General features: G+C 39.2%; 1 protein-coding gene across 1 annotated transcript in view; it reads right to left on the bottom strand.

The window, feature by feature from the left end:
* LOC138007479 (serine/threonine-protein phosphatase 6 regulatory subunit 3-like) overlaps positions 1–12500 on the bottom strand; it is a 36884-nt gene that overhangs the window by 3519 nt on the left and 20865 nt on the right. The window contains exons 17-30 of the mRNA XM_068854428.1: positions 10737–10822; positions 10366–10452; positions 9762–9859; positions 9552–9609; positions 9091–9165; positions 8255–8310; positions 7228–7424; positions 6185–6344; positions 5929–6017; positions 4815–4857; positions 3862–3981; positions 3596–3706; positions 2816–2870; positions 1241–1368 (exon numbers count right to left, since the gene is read on the bottom strand). Coding sequence (XP_068710529.1) covers positions 1241–1368; positions 2816–2870; positions 3596–3706; positions 3862–3981; positions 4815–4857; positions 5929–6017; positions 6185–6344; positions 7228–7424; positions 8255–8310; positions 9091–9165; positions 9552–9609; positions 9762–9859; positions 10366–10452; positions 10737–10822 — 1363 coding nt within the window. The remainder of the gene's footprint in view (positions 1–1240; positions 1369–2815; positions 2871–3595; positions 3707–3861; positions 3982–4814; positions 4858–5928; positions 6018–6184; positions 6345–7227; positions 7425–8254; positions 8311–9090; positions 9166–9551; positions 9610–9761; positions 9860–10365; positions 10453–10736; positions 10823–12500) is intronic.

The following is a 12500-nucleotide window of genomic DNA, read 5'->3' as shown; positions in this document are numbered from 1 at the left end:
ATGGACACAAACAAGAGCTGAAAGAACTTCATAAGGTCAGACGACCAAATGTGATTGACCCAACACTCGTTAGAGCGGATCAGTTATCGGACATCAAAGTGCTAACAAGCCAAGGGATTTCGTCGTAAAAATGTTCACTCAGCAACGTCGTCTTCTTTTACAGAATCAAGTTCAAAATCGATCCTGGTTGTTAATCAAGTGTGTGCTAACCCAATCCATAAACTGGATAAAGCGGATTGGCAAATTGATTGTCAGAACAATGAGTGATTTCTGTCTCGCTGAGTTCAAAGAACTCGAGAGAGTTCACAAAAGAAGGCTGAGCGAATGTCCACCGATCCAACCGATCAGAATGTAAACAATTGGCGTGACGTCGGATAGCACAGTTTTTCCCGCTCGCTGAATTCTGAATTCAGTTTAAATTTCCGTAGCTCTCGCCGTATGCAAGGTAAGTAGCAAAGTTTAGAAACGTCACTCGCTCTCTGCATGGACCTTTTTCACATAACGACCATTTTGAGTCCCGGGGACAGAAAACTTTTGTTTTGTACCCTCTGAACTCCCCTCTAAATACAGAGGTTTCGGGTTCGAACTCTATTGTCTATGACCAGCATGGCCGCCAGGTGCCAAAGGTCCACCATTAATAGCGACACATTCCTCGTGTGTCTGATAAAACTGATTCTCAGAAAAAGGGTCTACCTACAGTGGTTAGTTCACTCACTAGTATGAGTTGTCATGATATAGATATATAACGTGGTCTGGAGCGATTTTCAATTGAGTGTCGAAAGTGATTAGCCAATTGCTTGGTTTTGCATTACTTCACTCAGTGATTGGTTCAAAGTTCTCGCGCCACTTTTTCAACCAATCACAAGTAAAACCAAAACCAATCGTGGCTTGCGCGTGCACATTTTCCCGCGCTTTGTGTCGGCTACGTGTAATTACCTCGAGTTTTGATTGGTTTACTGGATTGTCTCCGTCCTTTTTGATTGGCCAAAGTGATCACTTTGGTTTTGGTTTTACGACACTCGATTGAAACTCGCTCTAGCACCGGTAAACCCTGCTTCCAACTCGGTCGGCGTTGCAATGGTTTTCTGCGAAGTTTAATTCAAATCTACTTTTACCGTGAATTGCTGGCCGGTCCGAGCTCGAGCTTTAATAGCTCATGAATTCATCTAATGCATAAGCTAGATTATCTCACTTCCATAAAATTTCCCGATTTTTTTATATGAAATAACGAATCAATTACCCAGGTGTTTCTTGATCCATTTTACTTTTCTTTATTAACCCCTGGTTGATTTCTGTGTTTGTTAACTCTACCGGTCCATTGTCCACCTTTGTATTTGTCATTTTCCCCTCGTGTACATTATTCAGGGGCTACAAATGAAAACATAACACAACAACATTTAAGTAGAAAATAATTAGAATAATAACAATCAACAACAACAACAATACTAACAATAACAATAACCATTATTATTATTATTATTATTATTATTATTAGTAGTAGTAGTAGTAGTAGTAGTAGTAGTAGTAGTAGTAGTAGTAGTAGTAGTAGTAGTAGTAGTAGTACAATACACTAGATTAAAAGGAACTGGATGGAAGGCAAATGAAAGGCCAGAAGGTTATCAGCTTGTTCAGGGATACTGGTTTACGAAACTGACAGGAATACAAATAACTGCAAGACTGTGTGTGACAAGAAAATGTGTTGGATTGGATGGTCAGAGTAAAACCAAGGACTCAGTAAAGGGCAACAGAAAATACTGACCTATTCTCTGCCTACCACTGACGTGGAATCATGGCAGAGAAATTGTACCAACACCTTGAAAGGGTTGGACTGCTGGCAGGTCAAAAGAAGGGCTGTAGGCAAGGATTCCGAGGAACAAAGGAATAATTGCTTGTAAATAAGACAATCCTCAACAATTGCATGAAGACGGTTGACAAACTTGTCGATGGCCTGGATAGACTACAAAAAGGCATATGACATGGAACCACACTAAGGGATCCTGGATTGTCTGGAGATGGCTTGGGCAGCCAAGAATATGATCTCTAATCGGCAACAACATGGAGAAATGGAAGACAGAGTTACACATCAGGAAGAATGGGGCATGGAAGAGTATAGGAAGTTTGCAGGAAACACCTTAGCACCACTTCATCTAGCCGCAACTGACCTTAGTCCAACAAAAGACGAGAGCTGGATACTGACTGGCCAAGGAAATGAAGCCAACAAACAAACGACCTACTATTCATGGATAATCTAAAGTTATAATGTCGAGCTACAACAAGTTGCAAAATTGTTGAGACACTTTCATTAAAAAAAAAACCTTTTCCAGCTTCCAATACCCGCCGTATCTAGAATTTAAACCTTTTCCACTTCCCTTCCTCTCTCCCCCATTCAATGTTGACTGTTTAAGAGAGCAACAACTTTTTTGTCTTGCTAGCAACACTGATAAGGGGGGAGGGGTGCTGCAGTGTGAGAGATGATAGGTAAATTAATAACGCCCCAAGAGGGTGAAATGTCTCCACTATTTTTGTAACTTGTTGTAGCAAAGGCCAAGCTAGTAATACTGCAGCACAAATATTGTGGTTGGGTTAAAGCAAGAGCTGATCAACATGAATGAATTAGTAATATCACGAAAATTAACAATAAATTGTTATATCCGCACAGCAGAAGTAATATCAAGGGACTATCTGCCGGGAAAGGAAAGAGAAAATAGAGAAAAAAGAAAACAGTCAAGAAAGGACACCAACCAGGGACCTTTGGATTATATTGTGATCACGGTATGGAGAACAAACTGCGTTCCTTCCCCATTCAACAACTCACCAGTACTTCACTTTTGGGGTTCAACTCTCCTTCCGTTGTCCCTTCATCAGCCAACCTGCACAAAGTCCAAACAAACGACATTAGTCACCCTATTACTTTACGTCATCTTCCTGACTTTAGGGAGCTTTAGCAACGACGACGGGAACGGCAACGAGAATGCCATCTCAAAAACAAATTTTCCCGTTATTGTAATCACTTCGAGACTGTTCCAAGCTTTTTAACATGACAATGGGATAGCAGTCCCTCAAGAATGAAACCGATATGGGCCACGCCAGAAACCCATAAGGGTTGAAACGTGTAACGCGCGTTCACAGCTTCCGAATATTCAGTGCTAAGTACCATATTTGGAAACCCGTCGCTCCAGTTAATTTCGCGGGAGAACATTGGTGGTATTGCGTCAACACGTCACGTCAACTGATTGGTTGAATGTTTCTCTCTTGTTGTTGCAAATATGGTACTTAGCAAATTGAATATCCAGAAGCTTGCTTCCCAGCACACAAGGGGCTGTTCCACGTTTCATGCTTAATTGACGGCCTCCATAAAACCTCAAATTTGGCCAAATGAAAAACGCACGTGCAGAGCGTGCAAAGCTATTACTAAATATGCAAATTTGTGACGTTCTCGTTGCCGTCGCCGTTGTCGTTGCTAAAGCTCCCATTTGTTTCCCTCAGAGAGAGAGAGAGAGAGAGAGAGAGAGAGAGAGAGAGAGAGAGAGAGAGCCTGCTCGAAGGCTATCAGGGAAGGTGCTACATATGTGATTTTCACTGGAGGCTCCCTCACCTGGAAAATACCTCTTCACATCTGACTCCGGCGCTTTCCTCGTCTGAGATATCATCATCACTATCATTCGTCGCTAGAGGTGCTGAATTAAAAGCGGACTGACCCTCGCACCTAAATACGAAAACCAAGTGTTAATGCAAATATAATTTCTAACAGTCAAGAAACTGGAGCAGACACCCACACCAGTCAAATAGGCAGGACTATAGCGAGTGACTTGGCTTTGGAAGGACTGCTGTGTCTCCGAGAGACAGAAATTCAAGACTAACCTGTAGAGAGCTGCTCTGTCCACTGCTGGAGAAGATACTGTGGACTCTGCAGGTATATTATCTTGATTTGGCTCCCGCGTAACACCAAGATCCTCTGTGCTCGACACCAGACCTTGTGTTCTGTGAGGACAGTACAATATTTATTCATGTATCTTGACTGCCCCGTTCCTCTAGCAAATGTGGTTATCCTAGATTGCTAGTACTCAACTGTACTTGACTAACTTTCAGTGGTCTCTTTCTTCATTCTTCAGTTTTGGAAAACGACAGCGAATGAAGGATGTAATTGCTGCTATCACCAATAAAGCTGTTTACAAGCCTTCCAATTAATTAATTAACTCCTTCCCCAGTGGCGGATCTAGGGGAGGGACCCGGGCAAAAAAAAACTTAAGTATATGTTCTGGTAAAAATTGAGGCTAAAATTTTTTTTGGGTTCACACACTCAAAAAAAGCAACCCCCCCCCCCCATCCTTAGCTCAAGGTCTGGATCCGCTACTGTTCCCCTATCATAAACCAGGCCCAGGGCCAATTTAAGTTCTCGCTGCTGTGTTGTTTCATGCTACCATTTCAAACGTATTCATTGATTGCAATCACGTGATAAGACGGCCACGTTGGTGCCAAAACAATAGAAAAATGTATCTTAAGTTTTGCATAATAATAGAGTCAAATTCCCAAAAGATTTTTACGCTCGCTATTGTTCTTTCCATTACCATGGCCGCCGTAAAGTGAGGTGCAATCAAAGAATACTAATGTACCAGCTAGCTTTCACTAGTTGTACACGTGTGTGGACAAGTAGCCTGTGTTTAAGTTATCGCTTTGTTCTTGTATCAGTTCTTTCACCATCACCAAACAACACTGAAGGTGGAATGTAGGGGTGGAATTTAGAACACCCTCATTTGTGTGTATTGCTCACGAAAAGGAAAGGGTGGAAATTGAGATTAAAACGTAGAGTGTACCTTATTTCACCTTGGTTGACCGGACTTCCTTCTTGTTGAACAACTACACGGAAATAAGACAGAAATTATTTATTATATGGCAAGCAATTCTCAGGCTAAATGGAGCACTCTGATTGGCTGGCTTTCAGTCGGGATTTTACAGTATGGACCATTACCATGGAATGGCCCGTTTCCGTTTCCGTTTCCGGGAAACTCAAGTTGGGCGAAACACAAAAGGATTTTTAAAAAGCGGAATTGGATTTTTTTTTTCATCACAACAGTACAATTATAGCAAGCGATATTTAGTTTTACATGTAAAAGGTTACCGTTCGAAGTTGACCGATGGAAGACGACGATTACAAACCTTCACCAAGGGGAGAAGTGTCCGATCGCTCAAACAAACGATGCCATACAGGTGGCGTACAAATGCTGGTGGACGAACAAAAGGAGCTGATGAGAGATCTTTTGTTTTCGTCCACCAACATGGCGGCGATGACGTCACGTGAAAACCTCCTATAACAAACAATTTACTAACCTCACTTGCTCGATCCGCCCTGCCTCGACATCTGGCCAATACTCCCCCAGTATGGCCATCGCGCTCGGTTAGTAAGAGGTTATTATTCGATACAGAAAAAGTGTGATTTGTAGACATCACATGCTATGTGAGTTGTGATCCTAAACAGGAAGTTCTTTTCCTCAGTGAAAGACACTCCAGAGACACAAATCAGTGTTGGAAAAGCCATTTTAACGCTGACATTCAGCTACGAGTAGGTATACACTTCACTTCGAGACATTCAACCATGGCTAAACAAAATTGTTACATTGCACTTGCTGCCACCGCAACCAAGTTCACAGATCAATAGTGGTCCTATTTTTTTAAAAAAATAGCCGACTATGGGCCATTATTTACTAGAAAGCCCAGAAAGCTTTGCGTGACTTCTATTTTCTTGTCGTTCTTTTCACAAAAACTGAACTCTAAGTTGAAAGCCATTTTTAACCCTTTCAAGTCTTGGTAAAACTATGGCAACATCATGAAACATTCATGTGACCACTTTCTGTCTTGTACACCAGTAAGACATACTCTGCATGAAGTTCAGTTCTGCTCAGCATTTAGAGAAAGTAGAATATTACTCACTATAGGCAGCCCCTGCTTGTGAAGAAGAAGATAAGGGACTCTCTGTCTCCATTGCAACAGGTGAATCTACTACTTCATTGGATTGTTCACTGAAATTCAAGGCACAACAATGCTAATGATGAGCTTCACTCCACTTTTAATACGGACACAAATGAAAAACCAGAAGGAGACACTGATGGAGGAAGAAGACTGATACAAACTGATCGGGAGAATACTCAAATACACACAATCATTGTGTTAAACAGATTAGACAAACCTGGTTGGAGCCATTCTAATATCAGTAAAACTGTCAAAAGTTGCCCATCCAGTATCTGCTGTTGCTGATGCTGCGTCTCCCCATCCCACATCTGATGCATCCATAGAGACTGCCTCATCTACAGCCGCCACATCACCAGGTTCAAATGCAATTGACCATGCTACAAAACAATGATTATGTCATGCCACAAGCTCATGACCTTGAAGCGTTTAACTCTGGTTCAGAGCTGGGGTTTTTTGAGTTTGAAAAATCTCCTTATTTGGATGTAATGTAACTCGCGCATTTTCCCGCGCCTGCCGCTTCCGTCTTATCTTTGTCCATATTTGGGCATGAGATTGGTGTCCTAAAATCCCCAGCTTTGTTCCAAGGAAAAGAGTTGCAAGTTACACCCCTCAAGGTCTTCTGGTCATGTATCATCAATGCACTACCAAAGGTCGAATTCACAACGTGACAGTAAAGTTTGGAAAAAAATTCCAAAATTGACTTCCAAGATTAATAAAATGTTTTGTTGAAACAGTAATGCAATAGACCAATTTCGATATATTAAAATTCAGTCCAAAACAAAAGATATGATCTCGAGGCTATGGGGAATAAACTCATACAAATCGTTATGTTTATTCCCAAGAGCCTCGAGATGATGTCTTTTGCTTAGGACTGAATTTTAATATATCGAAATATTCTGATGAGACAATTAAAACACTTTTTTGGGGGAGTAGGGAGGGGGCAGTGGGGAGGGGGGGCTGGGGAGGAAAATCAGTTCCTAGATGACTCTACTTTTACAACAATGATGGTTAATTCCCAATCCCTATGGGATGTATCCAAGTTATTTAAATATACTGTAGATGTCTCAATTCAAAAGGTGGGTACAAATGGAAAGAAAAAGGGCACTGTTCTAATGGTCGAGCACAGAGCCATCAGGAAGGAAATCCCATGAACTGAAATGCATTCACTTTACTGGATGACAGCAGATCCATTGGACATTTCTACATTTATACATCCTTTGAACAAATGACACAAGGTGCTACCGGTAACACTGCACATACCATCAGCTGGATCTACGTCCATTTTACTGTCTGCAGCCACGGCAGGAGCAGCAGGACGAGCGGCCTGTTTTGCAGGTGATCCCTGGGGACTGCTGGCGCTTTGAAACTGGATATCAGATGTCTCGGGACCAGGTGGTTCTAAATCATCTTCGCTATCGCTACTTTCACTGTCACTTCCTCCCTGAGGGGACAAGGCACTGCCATAGAGGAAAAGATGGGAATCAAGCATTATCATTGCCATGGTATGACATAGAACCTTCAATGGAGGTTTAATGGAGGGGACAAGAGCATGTAAAATCATCTGGTGTTCGCCAAAGTAAAATCTACAATTCTCATAATCAGGTGGGAAGGGTGAAAGGTGGAACATTTTGCACAATAAAGATAAATCGATATCAGTCCCCCCTCCTCCCTGTTTCTGTCAACTGTTCAATGGAATTTCGTATGGCATTGCTGATCTTTAGCTTTCCTTTTTCAGAACTGGCCAGCCAGACCAGTCAGTTTTGGAAAGAAAATGCAACAATTTGAAGGGAACCTTGCATGATAATGCCATGCATTCTTCTGGAGGAGTATATATTATCTTTAAAGTGTGTTAATTTGAAGGTGTTGTAAAGTTAGTCCTTCCATATGCCCGCTCTGGCCAGTCAGTTCTGTCAAATGGAAAGCAGCCTTAGATAGCATCATTTAATCCATTAATATGGTTTCAATCAATTGTCCTAAAACCACAACCAACATTTCAAAGACCAATATTATTGTGCCATGCTCTAAGTAACAGAAAATAAACAAGGGGAAATCTCAATTGCAGTTGGTTTTGCTTTTCTTTGGTGGAAAAAATGCCACAAGATTTTAAGCTAGCCTGTAAGGGTCGAAAATTAGCCAATCAGGTCAATCTAAGTAATTGTGACGAAACTGCACATGTAAGATGACTTGCTCCTCTGCTGTAATTGGCCAATTTTTTTAAGTTTGGCTTTCGCTTGACAGCACTCAATTTATAACAGCACTACGGTAAGTTTTCACAAGTGTCACAAACCTCTGTCTTGCTTCTACTATGGATGAGAATGTAAGTTCCTTTTCTTCCCAAATATCCTAAAGAGGACAATACAGGAGAAAGATAATCAATACTCTACCAGAAGAACATTGCAGATACCGTAAACACCCGCAGATGAATTTGGCGAAAAAAGGTTTTCGAAAGAAATCCAAAGAAACCCAAAGTCGAGTCTTTAGAAGTCTTCTTCATCCACTGTTCATTGAATGTAAACTCACTATTAACATTGCAACAGAAAATACTTCAAAGTCTTACCCAAACTTTTACCACTTTAATATACCAGTAATGAAGATTGTTTCTACCAACTTTGACATATGATTAATCTTTTTCTGGTATTTGTTGACAGGAATTTCTTCATTCAACACAGTGTTTTCTTAAATTTTTGCATTACAACAAGAACGTGACCGGAACATTGGTAGCTTAGTAACCAGGCATTAGATGGATGCAAAGTTGGAAAACTGAACACCGGAAGCAGCCTTTTTCAAATGTTTCTGCCGATAAGCTGCACTCCTGATTTCTTGCCATGATTTTTGGAGAAAAGGCGTGGCTTATCTGTAGGCATTTATGGTAATTTGATGTTTGCTTTCAAACATGTCATTCATTCATCAGGCAAGACTTTCTTAAAGCAGCACAACAAGTTACAACTGGAGCCTTGATGCTGATGATGCTTAAAAAATGGCTTCTTCCCAAGCTCAGCGACCACTGCATAATCACATAAAGACATGCTTGCTTTGATCAATGTTACAAACAAGTTTCCTGCAGAAAGGTATTTAGAAAAAAACATTATGACCCATATAAATGCAAAAAGAAAACAATCTTACCTCCTCATCACTCCCACTGTCATCAAACTGTTGAATTTTTTCATTACAACAAGCTTCAAACAATGCAGTACTTGGCTACAAAAGAAAACAGACATCTCAGCACCAACCTGGTATCATTTCTTTCTTCAAGTGAATACAGAATGCAAGTAATAATCCACGTTGCAGTAAGTAGAGTTAAATCCATCGCCAGCGTCTCTAACAGTACAAATTTGAGTTTTCACAAGTCGGGAATGATCCCCGACAATCACAAAAATCTGGGACACATTTGGAAAATAGAAACGGTTCCTATTTTCCCAATTTGTCCCGGCCATCCCAGATTATCAGGGAGGTTTACGATTTATGGTTTCTATTAGTTGGCACAATCTGGGATGGTCGGGAACTGCGAAGATCGTCTGGGATTTTCGTGACATATGAACACTACCAGTAGGCTTTAATAAGGAAAGGACTTTAAGAGAACATACATTATCTTCGTGAGCATCTATTGAAAAGCTGACATCACCAATTCTGTCAAAGGGTCCCCTGCCAGGAAAAAAGCAAAACCAGCATTCCATACAAATGTCAACTAACTCTAAAATAACAGAACATTAAAATAAATGCAATTTGTTTTTCCTTGACCATATATCTGAGCAATGGTTTTACATAAGGTACTGCTAAGAAATTTTTAATCTTACGTTATTGATTCATCACGATCTTGGAATTCCTCTTCATCAAGGCCAAATGTGTCCATAAATTCTGTTGTTATCTGTTGCATTTGGTAGCGTGAAAATGCCTTTCAAATCAATAAAAATAAATGATATAAATTTTGTGAGAATGGCCCAAGCTCAGTTGTCCATCTTCTCAAACAAACTCGCGCAGTTGTCTGTCTTCTCACTCAAACTTAAGATGTAGTGTTTTCACAACCCTTGCCTCAAATCTAGCATTATGGATTATATTGGGAAGATAATGGAACAAAAAACTCCAGAAAAGGATTTATTAACTGTAAAACCCACTATTTCACACAGGTTTTACATAATTTGATAGTGACTACTGAGGGCCAAGTCTTTTGCAACACCTAAAAAATCTATAAGCCATTTTCTGTTTAAAATATAGTATTTTCCGGTATAAAACACAACCCACTGCAACAGTGCAACCGGCAAAGTTACAAATAAGGGAAGACAAAAAATAGAACAAATTAAATCTTTAGTGCAAACAGGTAGTAATCAAATAAAGAATATTATTTCTCATCAAAAGGGACACACCATTTTAAGTATTTTGAGTTTTAAAAAGATGTACTACCTGCTGCAGTGAGCTCTCAGTGTGCAGAAATGACATCGGTTTGAAATCATCCTCATCATCTGAGGAGGACTGAAAATGATGACCAGCCTAGAATAAAAAGAATCCCAAACTTTAGATGTTCATATAGCAATGGAACTTTGAGGATGTCAGGGTCTGATAACAAGGGGAGACTTTGCTATCTCCACATCTACTTACATGTAAATGTATAACTGTGGCAAGTTCTTTATTATTAGTGATGATACAATAACTTTTACTAAAAGAGTAAAATGCGATGAACTTTTCTTCGCTTTTCTTACGGACAGACCTTAAAAGAAAAAAGTTCATTTACATTCATTCACTACAGAATGCTAGTGGTACAAAACACCACTCACCAGTTCAGACAAGTTCTGTTTGTTGACATCTGTCAATTTGCCTGTCACAAACGTATTCCACTTTTCTCGAACTTTCTCTGGTAAGTCTGACAATATAAAGCATTTTTAATACCTTGAACTATACTAAATCACCAAGTCACCCATGTAAAATAATTTTACAATAATTATTACTAAGAAAACTTTGTGGAAGTTCATTTTTTCTGTACTGGGAGACAAAAAACTAATGCTTGTCATTTATGTAGCGCATTTTCCGTATGAATATATTCTTGGATTTTACATGACGTCACAGCCGCCATGTTGGTGTCCCCAAACAATGAAATGGTGGCCATGTTGGTGTCCCGATCCAATCCTCTGGGAATTGAAAGCTATTATTATGCTAACGTCTTCTTTTGTTTTCGTTGAAAAGCATGGCTGTTGATCACGTGAGTGAAACCCAAGAATTGGATAAGCTTTACAACAATCAAAAGTGAATGAATTATTTGAAATAAAATTTAATACAAAATGGTCAACATATACAATAGCATAAAATAACATTCATGATTTATTCAAGATTATAGAAAAAGAAATTGATAAATTGCTTTTCCCTTAAATAGAAAATGAAGAAAAAATATCATAGGTGAAATTTACATAATAAGTATGGGTAATCAAATGGTGATGAGTGAAATTAGGGAATAATTTCAGGCGTGTTCTATCTAAAATCAAAACACAAGTGAATTTATTCCCTAATTTCACAAGTATACCATTTGATTAGCTATTATTATCAATACACGCTGCCAAATGACAAACTGCCCTCTGTAAAACGCGCCTTTTTGTGGGCCAAACAGGAAATGTGCGGGCTGAAAATACATTTGCCACCTGATACTGATTGACTGCAGAGATGCCAAACAACTTCGCTCAGCCAATGAGATCCTCCTATTTAAGTGTGAGGATTACTTCTTCATTTGGTCTACAACCCACACTTCAAATGATTTTTATTTTATACATTCCTTTCATTCTCACAACCTTTGTTTGTATACACTGAGGGACATTAGCTGATCATGTTGTCGCAACAACTTTCCATACCAGAGTTTCATGCTACATCTCTGTTAAACATTTTTTTCTTATTAAATGAATTGGTACGATTTGGCCTTGTGCATTATTATTATTATTATTATTATTATTATTATTATTATTATTATTATTATTATTTCATTCATTCACACGATATGTTGTTAACATGGTTTGTAAACTAGGCATCAAGCCACGACCTATGGCCTTAGGTGTCTAGTGTTCTTCTCAAGATTCTTGCCATTCCCAACAAGGAGGCTTTTTGTAGTAATAACGCGCAATCTAGTCCAATTTTCTTCAATGATGTTTTTATTATTATTATTATTATTATTATTATTATTATTATTATTATTATTATTATTATTATTATTATTATTATTATTATAATAACAACACAATGATGGTAATGATAATAAGTGAGATACGAGATCACTAAAACTATTTTCAATTCAAGAAATGATTTACACTTTATTCCAAGGAAAGTGCCATTTACATTTTACAAGAAGATTTCAATCTTTGAATCTTGCTTTAAAAAGTTTAACACTTGCTGCCTCTACCACCTGCTGCGGTACAGATACATGTAGGTGTTTCGTGAACAATACATGTATATAGAAAAAAATGAGTACCCGCAAAAGTCACAGTTGGCACTTTTCACATACAATTCAGCATTCCAACTAGTTGTAGGCAACCATATATTCAAAGGACAGGAGACTTAGG

Source organism: Montipora foliosa, chromosome 6, assembly GCF_036669935.1.
Source record: "Montipora foliosa isolate CH-2021 chromosome 6, ASM3666993v2, whole genome shotgun sequence".
Classification (NCBI taxonomy): domain Eukaryota; kingdom Metazoa; phylum Cnidaria; class Anthozoa; order Scleractinia; family Acroporidae; genus Montipora; species Montipora foliosa.
This window is presented reverse-complemented; position numbering and strand designations above follow the sequence as displayed.